Source organism: Carcharhinus amblyrhynchos, chromosome 9, assembly GCF_965287045.1.
Source record: "Carcharhinus amblyrhynchos chromosome 9, sCarAmb.v2.hapA, whole genome shotgun sequence".
Taxonomy (NCBI): Eukaryota; Metazoa; Chordata; class Chondrichthyes; order Carcharhiniformes; family Carcharhinidae; genus Carcharhinus; species Carcharhinus amblyrhynchos.
The window spans coordinates 37,458,620-37,480,661 of NC_137332.1; the positions used below are offsets into that span (position 1 = coordinate 37,458,620).

Here is a 22,042-nt window from a genome sequence, read left to right on the forward strand (position 1 = left end):
CAGGTTTAAAGTGCCAACATGAATTCTGCTAACCATCTGCTATTACAAGCATAACGCATTTTTTTTCTGATGTACATTCAGTTTGCTGCAAAGCTGCATTCAATTTGTTTATTCTCAATGACCACATCCTTTCCTAACAAACACCCTCTGTTCCCTGACTCCGGCTTCCTTTTCAACTGTACCTTCCCCACTTCACCATCAGCTGGCGCTTCCTCATAATATACATCTTTGATCTCGATTGCCTTCCATCACTATTGTTATCTTCTGCTCCATAAAGCACCTTTGGAAATTTTATTATTATGAAAACACTATTAGTGGAAGCTAGTGTAAAATACAGAAATTGGAAGCAACTTTTCAGTTCTAATTGTTGGAACATATATTTTGATCATATCAGTGTATGAAACAGGAGCATGGGTGAAATTGATTTTTACGGAATAAAATATTTGTTTTTATAAATTGAGTTCTATCATTTCAGCACTTTATTTCCTCTATGCATTTGATTCTTGTTAGTGGTGTTTATGGGCAGTGAAAAATATCCTGATGAGAACGGATTTGATGCCTTCCTGAAAAAGCATGGTGGTAGTGATAATGCTTCAACTGACTGTGAATACACGGTATTCCAGTTTGACATCCAGAGAAAATATTTCAAAGAGGCCCTTGATAGGTAAGCATATCCAGTAACCCTTAGTCTTTTGATGCACAATACCATTATTATGGATTATGTTTACTAATTAACTCAAGAGAGTATACTGCTGATATGTCTTGGATTACAAGGGTTCTATGTGGTGCAGTAATCAAAAGTGAACATAGCGAATATGGTCAGACTAGTCTTATTTTGTGTAGATCTGCACTCCGCTTAGTTTTTTTTATTTCATATTCTTTGTTTATTCAAAGCTTCATGTTAGGTTAGAATTCCCTGGTTCCTTTTCATATCTTCCTGTGGTAATTTAATTCCACTCATTGCGTATTTTTGGCTTTTTTTTTGGCTTATGAGTAACAGGATACGTCCAGCAGTGTCAAATTTAGTTGCGTATTCAATCCAGTTTCATCTATTTGGATGTCAGTTTACATGTTGGGCCTGATCTAACATTCTGTCATTTGATATGTCTCATGCAAACGTACAAAATAGGAGCAGAAGTTATCAATTTGGCTTACTCCTGTAAGCAAAAGCTATTTGAATATACTAGGGCAGAAACTGGAATTAACACCCATTTTTAAGGTGTGAAGCAGGCGCAATGAAAGTCACTGTTTGGGTCCAGCACCTAATGTGTGTCACTGCTGCCATATTTGACCTTCTCTGTTTTTACACATATCCTGGCAGCTGCCTGAAATTATTTCCTGATCAATTTAAATACCCAGTGATGGTCTTTGCACCTATTTGGGATCTTGTTGCAAGTTGGACAAATTAAAAAGGAGCATGTGCCTTGCAAGCTCTGACTAGTTGTTAAGTTGTACGTGCATTACCACAAAACCAGGAACAGTTACTGCAGGCTTGAGTGGTAGTGGTAATAAGAGAAGAGTAGTTTCATGCCTAATACAGGTATGGAAGGTATGACAAATTTTTAAGCTATATTTTAAATAAATATACATAATCTAAAGGTGCATAACACGGGATGACTTTGGCATTTGAATTGTTTGACAATAGAGTCTGCAGTCAATACCTGAGTGATGAATCTTGCAGCCACGTGAGATTCACAGATCTCATTGTAGGTTTTGGTCCTTTCTTAAACAAACATTGGTGTTGGCAGACAACTCTTCTCCATGTTCCGTTCGGGGGTAAATGAATATGAAATGCATCCCATTAATCTTTCATTGTATTGTGATGGCTCCTCATCCCAAAAACAAAGAGCTCTGCTGTCTGAAACTCGGTGTTTACTGATCTAACACACCTTCTGATTTGGAAAAGGATCTTGGACTTGGTTACATGGACAGGACAGCCATGTTTCTTTTTAAAAATAGCAGCAGAAACTATTCTGACCAGAAATGCCAGATATATCCTCTGAAAAGCTATCAAACCAGCTACAAGACTACAACGAAACCTACATAAAACAACTTTTGGGGGGGAATTTTCTTGTATGTCAATGGTCCATTCCCACTGCATGTTTCCCAGTGGCAGGGGGTGGGTTCAGTGGGAAATCCCATTGACAGCCACAGGACCAGAAGATCTTGCCACCAATCAACTGAGAAACACGCTGCGGAGTGGGGCCAGAAAGTCCCAACCCTTGAAAGTGGAAGAAGAATTCTCCCCTAGCTTGTTCCATTTTCAAGTTCACCTGAATCTTGCAACTTGCTAAGAATCTTCTGTTTTGAGACCTCCACTCCAACCAAGGCATTAATTAATCGAAGAAACAATAGGCCTGCTATGAAAGACTCAAATAACTACTACTTGTGGAAGTTTTTTTTCCTTCACCTTTGTATATGGTGGTGTGTATGATATCAGTCTGTCACTTGGTTTTGACGTGAAGTCTAGATTTTTGGATTCCTCATCTTTATTTTCTGCTTTCCCAACCTTATTTAATTGCTTCGTCAACATTTCTCATTTAGTTTTCTAGTGAAATATCATACAGTAATTGCAGGCTTTAACCACCAGACGGCCACAAGATGTCTTTCTCCCAACTCAATTATCTTGTGCTGTATATGGACAGAAACGTTGGGCAGCGACGCAGCAAATTTTGGCACGACCAATCTAAATTATTTTGCATCATCTGCCTGTGCTATGCTTTCAGTAAATATGACCGACTTGCAATTTGTATTTTTTATACTTTATTCCAATTCAATCCAATCAAATCAAATCCAATTCAGAGTCCCAACAAGTTGAGACAGTCCCGATCCAAGCTGACAAGACAGGGCTCTCACCACCTGTCTTGGGCTTGATCTACATGATCTAAACTGATTGGAGTAAGTATAGCTCATCCTCCAAGGCTTGATCTTATTTGCATCTTAGTCAAAAAGCTGAGATGCCGCTTGAAAAAATTGCTTCAAATGAAGCTAAAATGTAACCTAATGGCTTCAACTGAGTACAGCATATCGATACTACACTTGACCTTAGCCAAAAGGCCGAGAAGCAACTTGCAATTTGTTTTGGTCTTTATCAATAACATAGGTCAGAAATAGTGATACTGCTCCTCACTGAACTGTACTCAAAGACTTGCTTTCTGCCACTTCCCTTTTTTGTCTTTATGCCTTTTTTTGTAAACAATCTCTTTTTTCTATGGGGAAAATCATGGCATCAATAACTTTTAAAAACTGAACTTTGGTGTTGTGCTGAGAGTGGAGATATTTTGTACTCAGAAAAAAGTCTTACTGTGCATTTCTTCCAGATGGGCACAGTTTTTCATTGGCCCCTTAATGATTCAAGACACCATTGACCGGGAAGTAGAAGCAGTGGATAGTGGTAAAGTGCAATTTCAGCATCTTTTTTGCTATTAGTGCTTTATATCAATTCAGAGTTAAAAATGACCATTTAACCATAATTTACTGTTGCATCTATTTGAACTTGTGGCCATCACATTTAATTTATTATAATTTCTAGCAGTCTTTGTTACAAGCTCATTGAAGAGTGCAGGAGTCATGTCAGAAGCAGGAATACCTAAAAAAAAAAACAGGTGTCAACCTGGTGAAGCTACGACATGGATGTACCCTGCATACAGTAGAGAGCTAAGCAATTTCACAACCAACGAATCAGATCTAAGTTCTGCAGTTTGCTATCTAGAGCTATCTAATCATGAATGGTGGTGGACAGTTAAAACAACTAATTGGAGGAGGAAGTTCCACAAATATCTCATCCCCAATGGTAGGGGAGCCCAGCACATCAGTGCAAAAGACAATGCTGAAGCATTTGTAACTATCTTCAGCAGGAAGTGCTGAGTGGATCATCCATCTGGACCTCCTCCCCAGCATCACATGCCTATCTTCAGCCAATTTGAATGGTTGAAAACACTGGGTGTGGCAAAATCTAAGGGCCCTGGCACCATCACAAAAAACATATTGGGTACTGACACAGCAAAGTTACTAACAACCGATCCAAATTGTTTTCCATATTTTGCATCATCTGTCTGTGCTACATTTTCAGAAAATATAATCACTTACAATGGTTTTGGTCTGAATCATTTATGTAGATGAGAAACAGTAATGCTGATCCTCACTGAATTGTACTCAAAAGCAATAGTACTGAAGACCTGTTCTGAGAAATAGTTGTCCCCTAGCCAACCTACAATACTGGCATCTACAGGGCAATTTGGAAAGTCCCATAGAAAGCAGGACAAATCCAACCCAGCCAGTTGTTGTCACATTAGTCTACTCTTATTCATCAGCAAAGCAATTGAAAATGTTCTATCAAGCAACACTTACATCAGTTTTTACTTTTGGCCGCACAGTTTGTGTTCTTATAGGACGACTCACCTCCTGACAACTTTGATCCAAGCATGGACAAAAGAACTAAAGTTGAGGTGAGCTGAAAGGGACTGCCCTTGACACCAAGGCAACGTTTGGGCTGGTAAATGCCAAACAGTGCTAACCAGAGAATGACCATCGCTACTAACATGAGAGAATCTAATCATCTCCCCATAGCAATCAATGGCATTTTCTATGCTGAATCATCCACTATCAGTGAGGGTTACCATTGGCCAGAAACTGAACTGAAATAGTCATAAAAATACAGTGAATTCTGTGGGAGGTAACTAATTTCTCCAAAGCCTGACCACCATCTATAAGGCACAAGTCAGGAATGTGATGGAATGCTCATTCACTTGTCTGGTGAGTGCAGCTGCACCAACATTCAAGAAGCTCAACACCATATAGGATGACGATGTCTACTTGTTGGTACAATTTTAAACATTCACTCCCTCTATCATTGGTGCACAGTTAAAGCAGTGTGTATCATTTACAAGTTGCACTGCAGCAATTTGCCAAGTCTGCTTTGACAGCATTATCCAAATACATAATCGTTAATACCTGGAATACATGTGACCACCATCACTTGCAAGTTTCCCTGCAAGCCATACACCATCCTGACTTGGAACTGACTGACCAAGTTGCTGGATTAAAATTCTGGAATTCCCTTTGTAAAAGCATCCTAGATATACAGACACTGCCACATAGATTGCAGCAGTTCAAAAAGATGGGTCACCACTAGCTTCTTGAAGGCAATTAATTCTGGGTTCACAGCAATGTCTACATGCTATGAAAGAATGGAATGAAAAGGACCAAAACTAATAATGTTTAACAAAAGCTTCACGTTTTTCTTTTGGGCAGAGTTTCATCTTGCATCACCATCTGACTCTAGCAGGAAAGAATTGTTATTTGGAAGCCTTGCTCGACCTGGTCATCCAATGGGGAAATTCTTTTGGGGTGAGATCTGTTTTCCTTTTACCTCCCTGGCTTTTTTAAAAGCTTTGTTTGTCTTTTTATTGTGTAGATTCATATTTATTTGTAATATCAACAGGAAATGCTCAGACTTTGAAACATAAACCAAAAGAGCAGAACATTGACACTTATGAAAGACTTAAAGAGTTTTGTAAACAACATTACTCTGCTCATTACATGACTCTGGCTGTCCAGTCCAAAGGTGAATATTGATTGCTCATTTTAAACTGTTTTACATTTCATTGTTGTTTGGCTAATTATACTATATAATTTTCAAAGCTGTTCAAATTATTAATGTAACTTGTTATGCAGACTGCTTATACAAACTTGTTACTCTGTAATTTTATGACTGTTAGATGTCATTGTAGAGCCTCCACCACAGATAGTATAATTAATGTAATAGGTTTATAAAGGCAGTTTCCTTCATGTATTTATAATGGGAACTGGGGAAAAATTGATAGGAAATGTGTGCAGATATAGATAATCAGAAATTTATAGTGAATATTTGTTAGGCGGGTTTCAACATCATTTATGGTTGAGATACAGACACAAGGGCAGTATGTGTTTCTAGCTGTAAGATGTGAATTATACCTGTCTGCCCTGACTCAATTACCTCTCAAGCCTCTAATCCCACGTCACCTGAAGGCTATACTTGACTGTGTCTTTACCTGCAAAGCCTATAAGCAAGCAACTGTTGGGGAAGAAACTGTGATGATTAATTTGGGTATAGTTAACTGTAAATTTCATACTTAGTTTTATAATTTATGCAATAACAATTGGAAATACTTGTAATAGAGATACTTAATTATTTTGTCAGGATTGAAAACAGTTGTGTTACATTAAAGTAAGTAGAAGGGTTATAGCTAAATTAAAATGTACAGAATTCATGAAGTTTAAAACTATTTTAGAAAAAGTGGATTCGATCAAATGTATCAGAAGGCAGTATATTAGTATTCATTCAAGATATTCAAGAGCACATCTATGATTTCTATAATTAGCGGTAGTCACAAAGACCCATCCATAGGCATCTCTCTCCATTTGAGACAATTGGTTACACTATTGCTAAAATTTTGTGAATTAATGAAACTAATGTAATTGATCTATTGCTAATTCCTTCTGCATAATTGTAGAAACCTTGGACACTTTGGAAGATTGGGTGAAGGAAATATTCTCCTCAATACCAAACAAGTAAGACCAGTTCTGTGTATTATTGCAAAATCAAATATTTGATTTTATATTTTAAAAGTTCCTGCTTTTTTTTCAATATTTTTTTTACCTGCTCTTCCTGAGGTGTGTTGACTTCCTTGGGCAGTAGCCATCTTTTAATACTTCAGTCAGCTGATTAACATTCATATATGAGTCTTTGCAATGACCTTTAACAAGCTATTTGATTCTCCGGGGTTTCATGGTGATCTTAAACCTCCCCTAAACTAATACCTCCACACCCAGATTCTCAGTGAGGATAATTGGGTAGTGATCAAGACCAGCTATTTTCCCTTCTACTTCACCCCATCCCAAGTTTTCCGCCTCTATACAGTGGTGCTGAGGTCACTGGTACTAACTCTACTGCCATCATGGCTGAGATTAGCAAACTCCACAGAGACTGGGGACTGAATGTGAGATTTCTGTGGCCTGCATAATTCAGCTCTCCACAGGAGAAATTTCCTCAGTCATTAAAGGAAGATCAAAAACACATGTATGTTGATTTAAAGAATGCAAGTCAAATGAAATTGTCTTTTGCATAAACAGCTTTTTCAAATCCCAAGAACAATTTTTTTAATGTGGATGGTGAGGCCAACATTTGATATCCACCCCCAGTTGTGCTTGAGAAGCAAAAGATGAACTACTGCCTTTGATTGCTGATTCCATGTGGTGTAGATGTTATAGAGCAGTTTTTGGGATTTTAACTCTGGTGACGATGAAGGGACGACAATATATTCCAAAATCAAGATGATTTATGACCTGGAGGGAACTTGTAGGTGGTGGCCTTCCCATGCCTTTGCTGTTCTTGGCCTTGGATTGGTGAGATGCCACAGTATGCACATTGTGGCCATTGTGCATCGGTTGTGGATTGGGATCTATTGGGCACTTGCTTTATATGGGATGATGTGCTCAAAAAATTCAACAATCAGGTTAATGTAATCATTAGCTCCATGTTGCTAGAGCAAATGGACTATTGCCTTAAGATTGTTTGTCTCAAACAGCAAGATGTAAACCTTAAAGATTTCTAAAAATAAAATTACAAAATAAATCTTTGTTTTCTCCTAATGTCTCATAAATGAAGTGGTCTACCGAAACCAGATTTCTCCGATGCCAGGGATCCCTTTGATACATCTGCTTTTAATAAACTTTATAGAGGTATGTGTAAATTAATTTCCAATAATACATTGTTGCCCTGAAATGCCTTATTAGCTCAGTGTGAAAATGCGATTTGGCATTAATTGAGTTTCTGCAGGTTGTGTATGATTTTGTGAACTTCAGTATTCACAGTGGCACAATTTGTTTTTCCGACACCTGAGAGTTTAATTGCTTCTCAATTGCAAGACTGGGCTAAATGAAAGGAAAATAATCAGTTAAGATTCAAGTCCCAGTTGGGGGTCTTCTATGTACTTGTTTTTGGGCAAAGTAACAGAGGTTCGAAAATGATATTTGGTCATGTTTTGGGGGAAAAAGAAGTCAAGTCTGGATGCCTTCTTTTGGAATACCTATCCCATCTCTGACAGATTTTCACTGCATATGAAATTAATGTTCCTTTATAATCAAACATTTTAGTGTTTAAAATTCATGCCATGAAATAGTTGTCAATTCCAAAAATCAACTGTAGAATAATAAATTTATAGAACCCTACAGGGCAGAGAGGCCCTTCGGCCCATTGAGCCTGCACCGACCACAATCCCACCTAGCCCCTATCCCATATATTTTACCCACTAATCCTTCTAACCTAAGCATCCTAGTACACTAAGGGACAGTTTTTAGCATGGCTAATCAACCTAACCCGCACATCTTTGGACTGTGGGAGGAAACCGGAGCACACGCAGACACGAGGAGAATGTGCAAACTCCAGACAGACAGTGATCTGAGCCAGGAATCGAACCGAGGTCCCTGGAGCTGTGAAGCAGCAGTGCAAACCACTGTGCTACTGTGCTGCAAACTCCACACAGACAGTGACCTGAGCCAGGAATCAAACCCACGTCCCTGGAGCTGTGAAGTAGCAGTGCTAACCACTGTTACCGTGCCGCCCGGTAATAATAAATCTGTGCATAACAAATTTCATACGATTGTAATAGATGTGTTTAAACTTTTATCCTTAAAGCATAAATTGACAAACCATTTTATCTAACAGTTGTTCCTGTGAAGAAAGTTCACTCTCTGAATATAACTTGGTCACTTCCACCCCAGAAGCAGTATTACAGGTATGACGTTTGTTACTGTGTATGAGCAGGGTACTTGGATTTTGAAAAGCATTTAAATATAAACAAATGGGAACATTTTTCAAGGATTTACTCTGACTCCTCTGATGAATTTATCAATCTGAAATGTCATAACTTTTCTGTTTACTGTTGCTAACTGACCTGCTGTGTATTTCTTGCTTGTTCTACTTCTATTTCCAATTTCCAGCATTTGAAGTGTTTCTATTTGCTTTACATGTATCTTATTTTCTTTCTTCATAGGTTTGCTTGATTTTAGCATGCATCTGCATTTTATATTTTGGCTAATATTAAATTTGTCCAAAATACTTGGCTTCTGAGTTAGAAGTTTTGTGATTTATTCTTTTCTCTCACAAAGTAAAATGTTTATTGCCAGCCATCAAATGGAGGTCCAGGCAAAATGCTGCTATTTTCTGACTGGTTTGTGTTTATATATAGCCAAATTAGCCCTTTCATTCTTGTCTGTCAATAATTCTGCTTTCTAACATTTCTTTTGCAAAAACGAAAAATGCTGAGTTTTACAGCATTTTTTTTTAAAGGGCTATAAATTTATATGACCATGGCAACGATCCCATTTGTTTTGAGCAGCAGCCCTTTAATATCTACATATTGACTCAGCAGGTCTCCATCATCATATAACTGTGCAGTTTTAAAATCCACAAGGTGCACACATAAATTCTTAACAAAACAAAAGGCATGCAACAGATGTAATTTCTCCATTCCACTTGTCTGATCCAGGGACCATTTTTCTCAGAATTTTAAGGACCGCACTGATGTTAAACGTGAGGGCCTAAGGAAAGATGCACTGTCATTGGGACAGCCTGGAAAAGGTTCATTAGGTTGATCCCAGATATTGCTGGGATTTTCCTTTGAAGAGAGGTTAAGTAGGTTGGAGTTCAGAAGAATGAGAGGTGACCTTATTGAGACATTACAAGATTCTCAGCACGTTTGACATGATAGATAATGTGAGTGAGTCTAGGATCAGAGGTCATAATCTCTGAGTAAGGAGTTGCCCATTAAAACAAAGATGAGGAGGAATTTCTTCTGACGGTAATGAATCTGTGGAATTCTTTCCTGTAGTGAACTGTGGAGACTGGCACTTGAAGTATGTTCAAGACTGATGTCGGCAGATTTTTAATAAGGGAATCGAAAGGTTATGGGAATAAGGCAGGAAAATGCAGCTGAAGATTATATCAGATTGGTCATGATCTCATTGAAAGGCAGAGCAGACTTGATGGGCTTGAATGGCCTACCTCTGTTCCTATGTATTACGATAACCCAGAAGGGTAACTGGCTCTTAGTGGTGTATCTTTTCAATTTGGTATACTGCGAGAAAAGATCTGCAAACCAGCAAGGAGCAGGCAGTCATTTTACGATCAATTAATGAAGAATATTTATTAACTTTAAAAAAAGCACATGACAAGAAGGACTGCAATGCATTACAGCAATGCATCTAACTATGGCAATACACAGTATCTTATGAAGGCACCCCTTGATCCCAACTATCTACGTTTCCTGAACTTTTGAGACACCCTTTTTCCCAAACAACATCCCGTATTATACAACCATATTCTATGAGCTAAATCTAACATAATGTTACTAGTTACAACACGCTGGCTATTTGTCCATGTTTTGGACAGCTGTCTTCAGTTTCCATTAAGGAGTATCTTCTCTGTTCAAGTTTTGGATTTTAAACAACAGCCTTTTAGCAATAACTTGTTTTCAGGTTTCTGTAGCTGGTTGTGGCTGTGATGGTGGATGCTTCGACTGAAAAGTTCATTTGTTTGTCACAAGCAAGGCTTACATTAGCACTGCAATGGAGTTACTATGAAATTCTACTAGTCGCCACACTCCATCGCCTGTTCAGGTCAATGCACCTAACCAGCTGTGTCCCTTTCTCCAGTTATCTTACAATGGCTATATTATTCTTTGTAAGAAGTTTCACAACACCAAGTTAAAGTCCAATAGGTTTATTTGGTGTTGGACTTTAACCTGGTGTTGTGAGACTCCTTACTGTGTTTACCCAAGTCCAACGCCCGCATCTCCATAGGTAAACACTTGCTTTTCTCACTGGTGTGCTAATTTGCATATCAAAACACCCCATCAGATAGCTGCAGTTATCAACCCTTTTTATTTTTCTCCAATTTCATTGTTTAATCTTAATTTTTCTCAATTCTTAACAAATTAGTGAATAAATCATATGATTATCTCCTTGATTTGACTGTGCAAGTATTAGCAAGTCAAAATCAGTGCCAGCAGTGCTACAGTACATTTTAATCCACCAAAAATATTGAAAATCATTTATGCATTTTGGCAGCATGTGTTTTGACAGCAACACTTTGACTTATTTCATTTATATTAAAATGAAACTGGACGCTTACATATACCAGTGTAAACTGTTTATGATTATTCTTAAAGTTCCCTTTTACTCTAATAGTTTTTCTCAGCTTTTTTAAATGTCCTTAGACTTCTGTTGGACAGAAACGTCAGACTAGTATCTATATAATGTAATTCACCATACAAAGAAAATTACAGCACACAGGAACAGGCCCTTCCGCCCTCCAAATCTGCACCGACCATGCTGTCCGACAGAACTAAAACCCCCTATCCTTCCAGGGACCATATCCCTCTCTTCCCATCCTAGTCATGTATTTGTCAAGACGCCCCTTAAAAGTTACTGCCATATCCGCTTCCACTACCTCCCCTGGCAATGAATTCCAGGCACCCACCATCCTCTGTAAAAAAAAAAAAGTCTGCCTTGCACATCTCCTTTAAATCTGCCTCGTACATCTCCTTGCACCTTAAACCTGTGCCCCCTAGTAATTGACTCTTCCACCCTGGGAAAAAGCTTCTGACTATCCACTCTGTCTATGCGTCTCATAATCTTACAGAATTCTATCAGGTCACCCTTCCGTTGTTCCAACCAAGTTTCTCCGATCTCTCCTCATAGTTAATGCCCTCCATACCAGGCAACATCCTGGCAAATCTTTTCTGTACCCTCTCCAAAGCCTCTACATCATTCTGGTAGTGTGGCAATCAGAATTGAACACAGTATTCCAAGTGTGGCCTAACTAAAGTTCTATAAAGTGCAACATGACTTGCCAATTTTTAAACTCAATGCCCCAGCCGATGAAGGCAGCCTTCTCCACCTGCGTTGCCGCTCTCAGTGACCTGTGTACACAAATAATATACACAAACTAAATTTGTTAGTTGTGCCATGCTACAGATCACCCTAAATGTTAACTGAACATTGTACGTATGTTCTTGGATTCATGCTCCAGATCCCTGCTTCCAAATAGGAGCAGGGTTTCTTTTATGACATTTAAGAAATACTTGACAAGTTTCTAAACTTCTCAGGAAATCCATTGGGCAAGAGATAGCATTCAAAAATGGTTTGATACTGGTTGGCATTACACCCATACCCTTTAGAAAGCTTATACAGTCCAACACTGGTTTAGTCTCTTAAGTGTGCATTAAAAAGCAAAAATCAGGATCAGATCAGTGTAGCACTGTATTTAGCACTGCTGCCTCACAACTCGAGGCACCTGGGTTTGATTCCCAGCTTGGGTCATGGTCTGTGTGGAGTTTGCATGTTCTCCATGTGTCTGCATGGGTTTCCTCTGGGTGCTCTGGTTTCCCCCCACAGTCCAAAGGTGTACAGGTTAGGTATATTGGCTGTGCTACATTGCCCTTTAATGTTGCGGATGTGTAAGTTAGAGGGAATAGCAGGATAAATATATGGTCTTATGGGGATAGAATATAGAACATTACAGCGCAGTACAGGCCCTTCGGCCCTCGATGTTGCGCCGACCAGTGGAACCAATCTAATGACCCTCTAACCTAAGCTATTCCAGTGTCATCCATATGCCTATCCACTGACCATTTGAATGCCCTTAAAGTTGGCGAGTCCACAACTGCTGCAGGCAGGGCATTCCACGACCTTACTACCCTCTGAGTAAAGAACCTCTCTCTGACATCCGTCCTACAATTACCACCCCTTAATTTACAGCTATGTCCCCTTGTGTTAGCCAACACCAACTGAGGTAAAAGGCTCTCACTCTACACCCTATCCAATCCTTTGATCATCTTGTATGCCTCAGTTAGGTCACCTCGTAACCTCCTTCTGTCAAATGAAAATAACCTCAAGTCCCTCAGCCTTTCCTCATAAGACCTTCCCACCATACCAGGCAACATCCTGGTAAACCTCTGCACCCTTCCCAATACCTCCACATCTTTCTTATAATGCGGCGACCAGAACTGTACGCAATATGCCAAGTGCGGCCGCACCAGAGTTTTGTACAGTTATAACATGACCTCACGGCTCCAAAATTCAATCCCTCTACCAATAGAAGCTAACACACCGTACGCCTTCTTAACAACCTTATCGACCTGGGTGCCAACTTTCAGGGAGCTATGCACATGTACCCCAAGATCTCTCTGCTCGTCGACACTACCAAGAGTCCTTTCATTAGCCCTATATTCTATACTCCTGTTACTCTTACCAAAGTGAATCACCTCACACTTTTCCGTATTAAACTCCATCTACCACCTCTCAGCCCAGGTCTGTAGCTTAATCTATGTCCCTCTGCAAACTGTAACATCCATCCTCACTGTCTACAACTCCTCCAACTTTGGTGTCATCAGCAAATTTACTAATCCATCCTTCTACACCCTCATCTAGGTCATTTATGAAAATGTCAAACAGCAGTGGCCCCAAAACAGATCCTTGAGGTACACCACTTGTAACTGAACTCCAGGTTGAATATTTCCCATCAACCACCACCCTCTGTCTTCTATCAGCTAGCCAATTCCCGATCCAAACTACTAAATCACCCTCAATCCCATGCATCTGCATTTTCTGCAATAGCTTACCATGGGGAACCTTATCAAACGCTTTGCTAAAATCCATATACACCACGTCAACTGCCTTACCCTTATCCACCTCTTTGGTAACCTTTTCAAAAAACTTGATAAGGTTTGTGAGGCACGACCTGCTCTTCACAAAACCGTGTTGACTATCCCTAATCAATTTATTTCCCTCTAGATGATTATAAATCCTAACCCTTATAATTCTTTCCAAAACTTTGCCCACAACAGAAGTAAGGCTCACTGGTCTATAATTCCCAGGTTGGTCTCTACTCCCCTACTTGAACAAGGGGACAACATTTGCTATCCTCCATATAGGACTATATAGCCCTAGGCTGTAGGGCCCAGATGGGATTGTTGTCAGTGCAGACCCAATGGGATTGTTGTCAGTACAGACCCGATGGGCTGACTGGCTTCCTTCTGCACTGTTGGGTTTCTGTGTCAATTATGGAATGAGGTTGTAATTTTTTGATTGATGTGCATCTTAAAATGGCTTTTCATTGATGTATTAATTAAATCCCAACCTTGGTTAACTTTGAATAAATTTTAGTTTGTTTTGGCGCTGATGTGAAAAATGTTGATTAATATTTTTAAAAATCTATTGTCAGGATTAAACCACTGCACTATATATCGTGGCTAATCGGACACGAAGGTAAAGGCAGTATCCTGTCCCTGCTTCGGTCGAGGTAAGTACTCGTCATTATGAAGGTAAAATAATATATGTAACATAATTCATGATGCATACTAGCTGATCAATTTTTACTGTTGACCTTTCTCATGTTACGACACTGAACATTGGTCTGATGAAGGGAGAAGCTGAAACCAGTCTGTCTTTATTCACAAAACCCAGTATAACATTACCGCACTACTTTTCCTTCCCCCACAGTTTTCCCAACCATCGGTAGAAACTGATTCTTATATATGTGCCCCAACCTTTCCACAATTAGTATGGGCTTCTTTTTTGGAACAATATGTTGAGGAACCAAGTAGCGAGCAGGCCATCTTAGACTGGGTATCCTATAATGAGAAAGCAGTAATTGGCAGTCTAGTTGTGTGATGCCTCCTGGGGTGAGGTTTTTTAAGTTTATTTATTAGTGTGATAAAGTGGCTTACATGAAGTTACTGTGAAAATTCCGTCGGCACCATACTCCAGCGCCTGTTCGGGTACACTGAGGGAGAATTTGGCATGGTCAGTGCACCTAACCAGACTATGGGAAGAAACCCATGCAGACACGGGGAGAACTTGCAAATTCCACATGGACAGTGACAGAACTGGAATCGAACCTGGGTCCTTGGCACTATGAGGTAGCAGCGCTAACCACTGTTCCAGCGTGCCACCCCATCATAATAGAACCTTTCATCAAGATGGAGAGTGACATGATTGATTCTGAGACTAGAATCCTGAATCTAAATAAAGGAGGTCAGTATGGTATGAACTGTGCTGCATTGGGGAATGTTACTTAAAAGGGATGACAGTGGATAAACAATGGCAAATATTTAAAGAGCTCATAGATGAACTGCAAAGCTGTTAATTCTTGTCTGGTGCAAAAGTAAAACTGCAAAGGTGGCCAAACCACGGCTGACAAGACAAGAAGTGAAAATAGAGTATGAGAGTAAACTTGCAGGGAACATCAAAACTAATTGTAAACATTTCTATAGGTATGTGAAGAGAAAAAAGTTCACAGTCAGAAACAGAAGAATTTATAATGGGAGACAAAGCTATGGCTGACTAACTAAATGGATACTTCGGCTCTGTCTTCACAAAGGAGAACACAAATAACATATTAGAAATGTTAGGTAACACTGGTTTAATGAGAGGGAGGAACTGATGGGAATCAATATTAGTAGGGAAATGATGTTGATGTTAGGAAAATTGATAGAATTGAAGGCTGATAAATCCCCAGGGCCTGATCATCGACATCCCAGAGTAATTAAGGAAGTGGCTGTAGAAACATGGATGCATTGATAGTCATCTTCCAAGACCCTACAGATTCTGGAACAGTTCCTTTGGATTGGAGAGTAGCTAATGTCACCCCACTATTTAAACAGGGAGGTAGAGAGAAAACAGGGAATTATAGACCAGTCAGCCTGATGTTGGTAGTGGGAAAATACTTGAGTCCATAATAAAATATTTAATAACAGAGCTCTTGGAAAACAGTGGCAGGATTGGAAAGAGTCAGCATGGATTTATGAAAGTGAAATCCTATTTGACAAATCGTTTGGAATTCTGCGAGGATGTAACTCATAGAGTTGATGAGGAGGAGCCAGTGGATGTGGTTTATTTAGAATTCCAGAAAGCTTTCGACAAGATCCCACATAAGAGATTAGCTTGTAAAGTGGGATCGGGTTAGTATATTCAGATGGCTAGTAAACTGGTTGGCAGACAGAAAACAGAGTGGGAATTCACAAGTCTTTTTCTAAGTGGTAGGCAATGACTAGTGGGATACTGCAAGGATCAGTGTTAGAACCCCAACTATTTGCAATGTATATTAATGATTTAGAGAAGAGAATTAAATGTAGTATCTCCAAATTTGCAGAAGACACAAATTTTGATGGGGGAAGTTGAGCTGTGAGGAGGATGCAGATGCTTCTTTGTAATTTGGACAAGTTGAATGATTGGGCAAGTGCATAGCAAATGCAGTATAACGTGTATAACTATGATATTATCCACCTTGGTAGCAAAAACAGGATGACTATAGATTGAAAGAAGGGACAGTGCAACAAGAACTGGGTATCCTTATACACCAGTCATTGAGACTAAGCATGCAGATGCATCAGGTGGTTGAGAAGTAAATGGTATATTGGCCTTCATAGCAAGAAGATTCAAGTAGGTGCCTGGATGTTTTGCTGCAGTTATTCAGGGCCTTAGTGGGACCTTGTATATCATGCAGTTTTGGTCTCCTTATCTGAGGAACGATATTCTTGCTGTGGAGGAAATATAGCAAAGGTTTGCCAGAACGATTCCTGGGATGGCAGGATTGATGAATGAGGGGGTGATCTCACAGAAACCTATTTGAACAAGACTAGACATGGTAGATGCAGGAAGGATGTTCCTGATGGTGAGGGAGTCCAGATCCAGGGGTCACAGTCTAAGGATATGGGATAAGTCATTTAGGGCTGTGATTAGGAGAATTTTTTTCACCTGGAGTGGCGAGCCTGTGAAATTCTTTACAACAGAAAGCAGTGGAGGCCAAAACATCCAATGTTTTCAAGGAGTTAGATCTAGCTCTTGGGGCTGAAGGCCACACCATGCCCACACAAACTCCCACGTGCAGTGCTACATACTGGGATCGTCAACTGCTTTCCCGTTAGTTGCCAGTTAATTTCTTCAGACAGTTGATGAGATTCTGCATGTGCTTGGTGGGTGTGGAGGTTAATGGGATTGGCCAAGAAAGATGTTGAGGAAATATTTTTATCTATTTATTCCAGTACCTTTCTGGCTAATCCATTTTTGCACGGATAGTATGACAATAGCGAAAATCAAATACTATGGATCAAAATTCCAAACACCAAATAGCACAAGACACCTTGATTTGGAGTTTTTGCATCAAATTTGTCAAAGAAACCCACAGAAAACAATCTTTGTAAAGTTGTTGTTATTATTTATTAAATATCCTTGCTGTGTGCCAAATGATTAGCAATGTATGTTAGTAACGCAAAATTATGTCAATATAAGAAATGGGGAATAAAGAACGAGCTGAGGAAGTAAATTTGTACTATGCTTCAGCTTTCACAAAGGAAGATATGAAAAATGTACCAGATGTGGTGAGTGAGGCATGTTTCAGTGAGGAGCTGAAGGAGATCAGCATTTGTAGAGAAATTGATGGAACTGAAGGTGGATAAATCTCCAGTCCTGATAATCTTCAACCCAGAATATTTAAGGAAGTGGCCCTGGAAAGGGTAGATCCATTGCTGGTTATTTTCCAAAATTTTTTGGACTCTGGAATAATTCCTACAGATTGGAGGGTAGCTAATGTAAACCCACTACTCAAAAGAAGAAGTGGAGACTAAACAAAACTATTAGACCTGTGAGCTGAACATTGGTACTGGGGAAGTTGCTAGAGTCTACTATCAAGGATTTCGTACCATTGCCTTCTAAATGCAGAGTTATAATCAGACAAAGTCAGCATGGATTTACAAAAGGAAATCATGTTTGACAAATCTATTAGGATTTTTTGAGGACATGGTTAGTAGAGTTGACCAAGGGAAACTAGTGATGTGGTTTGTTTAGACTTTCGACAAGGTCTCACGTAGCAGACTACTATGTAAGTTAAAGTACATGGGATTGCAAGTAATATATTGAGATGGATAGAAAGCTGGTTAGTAGATAGGAAACAAAGAGCTGGCATAAATGGGTCATTTTCTGATTAGCAGTCAGTGATTAATGGGGTTTTGCAGGGATCTGTGCTAGGACCCCAACTATCCACTTTCTATATTAATGATTTGGAAGAGGGAACTCGATGTATTTTCTCGAAATTTGCAGATGATACAAAGTTGGATGGGAGGGTGAGCTGTGAGGAGGATGCAGAGATGCTTCAGTGTGATTTGGACATGCTGAGTGTGTGGGATCTGCATGGCAGATGCAGTGTAATGTGGATAAATATGAGGTTATCCACTTTGGTAACAATAATCGGAAGACAGATTATTTCTTGAATGGGTGTAAATTGAGAGAGTTGGATACTCAACAGGACCTTGGACTCTTCATGCATCAGTTGCTGAAAGTAAGCATGTAGGTGCAACAGGCAGTAAAGAAGTCAAATGGTACATTGGCCTCTATAGTGAGAGGATTTGAGGATAGGGATATTTTGCTGCAATTGTATAGGGCATTGTTGAGGCCATACCTGAAATATTATGTGCAGTTTGATTTGATTCATTATTGTCATGTGTATTAGTATACAGTGAAAAATATTATTTCTTGCGCAGTATACAGACAAAGCATACCGTTCATAGAGAAGGTAACAAGAGAGTGCAAAATGTAGTGTTACAGTCATACCTAAGGCGTAGACAAAGATCAACTGAAAGCTGATGGCAGCAGGGTTTCATTAAAGGGAAGTCGTGTCTGACAAATTTACTGGAGTTCTATGAGGATGTGTCTAGGGCGGTGGATAGAGGAGAGCCGGTGGATGTGGTCTTTCTAGATTTTCAGAAGGCGTTTGACAAAGTACCTCACAAGAGGTTATTGCAGAAGGTCGAGGGACATGGAGTTGGGGGTAGGGTGTTAGTGTGGATAGAGGATTGGTTGTCAAATAGGAGGCAGAGAGTGGGGGTCAACGGGTGCTATTCGGATTGGCGGATGGTGACTAGTGGAGTGCCCCAGCGGTCGGTGCTGGGGCCTCAGCTTTTTACCATTTATATAGATGATCTGGAGGAGGGAACCGAGTGTAGGGTGTCGAAATTTGCTGATGACACCAAGAATGGGGGAACGGCAAATTGTGCGGAGGGTGTGGAGAGTCTGCAGAAGGATCTAGATAGGCTGGGCAAATGGGCCAGGAAATGGCAAATGGAATTTAATGTTGGCAAGTGTGAGGTGGTCCACTTTGGTAGGAAGAATGGTAGGAAGGACTATTACTTACGTGGCGAAAAACTGCAGCAGGCGATGGTGCAGAGGGACCTTGGGGTCCTTGCGCATGAGTCGCAAAAACCCAGCTTGCAGGTGCAGCAGGTGGTCAGGAAGGCGAATGGGATGCTGGCCTTCATAGCGAGGGGGATTGAATATAAAAGTAGTGAGGTCTTGCTGCAGCTGTATAGGGCATTGGTGAGGCCGCAGCTGGAGTACTGTGTGCAGTTTTGGGCGCCGCACCTGCGCAAAGATATTTTGGCCTTGGAGGGAGTGCAGAGGAGGTTTACTAGGCTGATACCGGAGTTGAGGGGGTTGAGCTATGAGGAGAGGCTGAATAAACTAGGCTTGTACTCGTTAGAGTTTAGAAGAATGAGGGGAGATCTCATTGAGACGTATAAGATGATGAATGGGATGGATAGGATAGAGGTGGAGAGACTCTTCCCGCTCAAAAAAGACAGTAGGACTAGGGGGCACAGCCTCAAGATAAAGGGGGGGCGTTTTAGAACGGAGTTGAGGAGGAACTTCTTCACTCAAAGGGTGGTGAATCTCTGGAATTCTCTGCCCGTTGAAGTGGTGGAGGGTGCCTCGCTAAATATTTTTAAGACGCGGGTTGATGGGTTTTTGATAAGAGAGGGGATTAAGGGTTATGGGGAGAAAGCGGGAAAGTGGAACTGAGCAGCGACAGATCAGCCATGATCTTATTGAATGGCGGGGCAGGCTCGAAGGGCCAGATGGCCTCCTCCTGCTCCTATTTCTTATGTTATGATATGTGACCTCAGACTTTTGTATCTTTTTCCTGACGGGAGAAGGTGGAAGAGAGAATGCGTGGGGTCCTTATGCTCGCTGCCTTGCTAAGGCAGTGGGAAGTGTAGACAGAGTCATGCATGGGAAGCTGGTTTGCGTAATGGATTGGGCTACATTTACATCTTTTTGCAGTTTCTTGCAGTCTTAGGCAGAGCAGGAGTCATACCAAGCTGTGATACAATCAGAAAGAATGCTTTCTATAGTGCATCTGTCGGGGTTGGTGAGAGCCATAGCTAATGTGCCAAATTTCTTTAGTCTTCTGAGAAAATAGAGGCGTTGGTGGGCTTTCTTAATTATAGTGTTGGCATGGGGGAACCAGGACAGGTTGTTGGTGATCTGGACACCTGAAAACATGAAGCTTTCCTTGACCATTTCTACTTCATCCCCGTTGATGTGGACAGGGCATGTTCTCCTATACACTTCCTGACGTTGATGACAATCTTTTCTGTTCTGTTGACATTGAGGGAGAGATTATTGTCATTGCACCAGTTCACAGATTTTCTATCTCATTTCTGTACCCTGTCTCGTTATTGTTTGAGATCCAACCCACTACATTGGTGTTGCCAGCAGACTTGAAAATCGAGTTGGAAGAGAATACACAGTCATATGTGTATAAGGCATATAATAGGGGGCTGAGAACACAATCATTTTGGGCACCAGTGTTGAGGATGATTGTGGTCTGTGGGTTAGGAAGTTCAGGATCCAGTCGCAAATGGAGGAGCTGAGGCCCAGGCCATGGTTTTGGTGATGAATTTCTGTTGAAGGCAGAGCTGTAGGTGATTTGGTGTCCTTTATGTGAGGAAGGATGTCCTTGCAATCTTGGGCAGAGCTTGAGGGAGTACAGCGAAGGTTAACCAGGCAGATTTCCTGGGATGGCAGGTCCCTCATATGAGGGGAGGCCGAGTTGGTTCAGATTGTATTTACTGGAATTTAGAAGAGTGAGAGCGGATCTCATAGAAACTTATAACATTCTAACAGGATTAGATAGGATAGATTCAGCAACAATGTTCCCAGTGGTGGGGGAGACCAGAACTAGTGGTCATAGTTTGAGGATAAGGGTAAACCTTCTAGAACTGAGGTGAGACATTTCTTCACGCAGAGGATGGTGAATATACTCAAATTCAATTTCTTGATATAGTTCATTTTATAGTCTTCCATTTCAAATGTTTTCACAAGAGCAGTTGGACACAGAGTAGTTGAGGCCATTGTGATTTCAAGAAGCTTTGTTTGAAAGGGATCAAGGGATATGGAAGGAAGGGGGAATGAAGATATTGAATTTGATGATCAGCCATGATCAAAATGAATGGCAGAGCAGACTCGAAGGGCCGAATGGCCTACTCCTGCTTCTAGTTTCTGTGTTTCAATGCAAACCATGTATCATTAACGGAGAGCAAATAAATGATGCATGTCTTCTTAAGGTATGTGAAATTAAAATCACATCTCTCAATCACAGGTATGTACAATGCATTACAATGTAACTTTTTGGTGTTTAAGTTTGACATTTAACTTGGTAAGTGTCAGGTTGTTATATGGTATGGGCATCAGTTATATTACCCTACAACAATTTTCCCTTGTTTTCTGGTTGACATTGATTCGTATATCTTCATGTCTAATACTTATTAGCATTTTAATCACAGAATTGCTACAGTGTAGGAGGAGACCATTTGGCCCATTGAGTCTGCGCCAACAACAATTTCACCCTGACACTAAAGGGCAATTTGGCATGACCAGTCAGGAAAAAGAACAAGTTGCATTCTACAAAAATAATTATAGCATTGGATGAAAAGCATTACAGCTGTGAAGAGGAGAATGTTCAGAAATACGATCAAGAGTTCCAAATGAACATCTTATTTAAGCTGCACATCTTTGGAGTGTGGAAGGAAACCAGAGCATCCAGAGGAAACCCACATACATGCTGGGAGAACATGCAAACTCCACAGACTGTCACCCAAGGCTGGAATTGAACTGGGGTCCCTGTCACCTGTGAGGTAGCAGTGCTAACCATTGTGCCACCGTGCCA

General features: G+C 40.4%; 1 protein-coding gene across 1 annotated transcript in view; it reads left to right on the forward strand.

The window, feature by feature from the left end:
- The window catches only part of LOC145347729 (nardilysin-like), a 97,787-nt gene that overhangs the window by 12,244 nt on the left and 63,501 nt on the right, over nucleotides 1-22,042 (forward strand). The window contains exons 4-11 of the mRNA XM_080195472.1: nucleotides 511-664; nucleotides 3,321-3,394; nucleotides 5,254-5,349; nucleotides 5,444-5,566; nucleotides 6,495-6,552; nucleotides 7,649-7,722; nucleotides 8,708-8,777; nucleotides 14,267-14,344. Of these exons, the coding sequence (XP_080051598.1) occupies nucleotides 511-664; nucleotides 3,321-3,394; nucleotides 5,254-5,349; nucleotides 5,444-5,566; nucleotides 6,495-6,552; nucleotides 7,649-7,722; nucleotides 8,708-8,777; nucleotides 14,267-14,344 (727 nt within the window). The remainder of the gene's footprint in view (nucleotides 1-510; nucleotides 665-3,320; nucleotides 3,395-5,253; nucleotides 5,350-5,443; nucleotides 5,567-6,494; nucleotides 6,553-7,648; nucleotides 7,723-8,707; nucleotides 8,778-14,266; nucleotides 14,345-22,042) is intronic.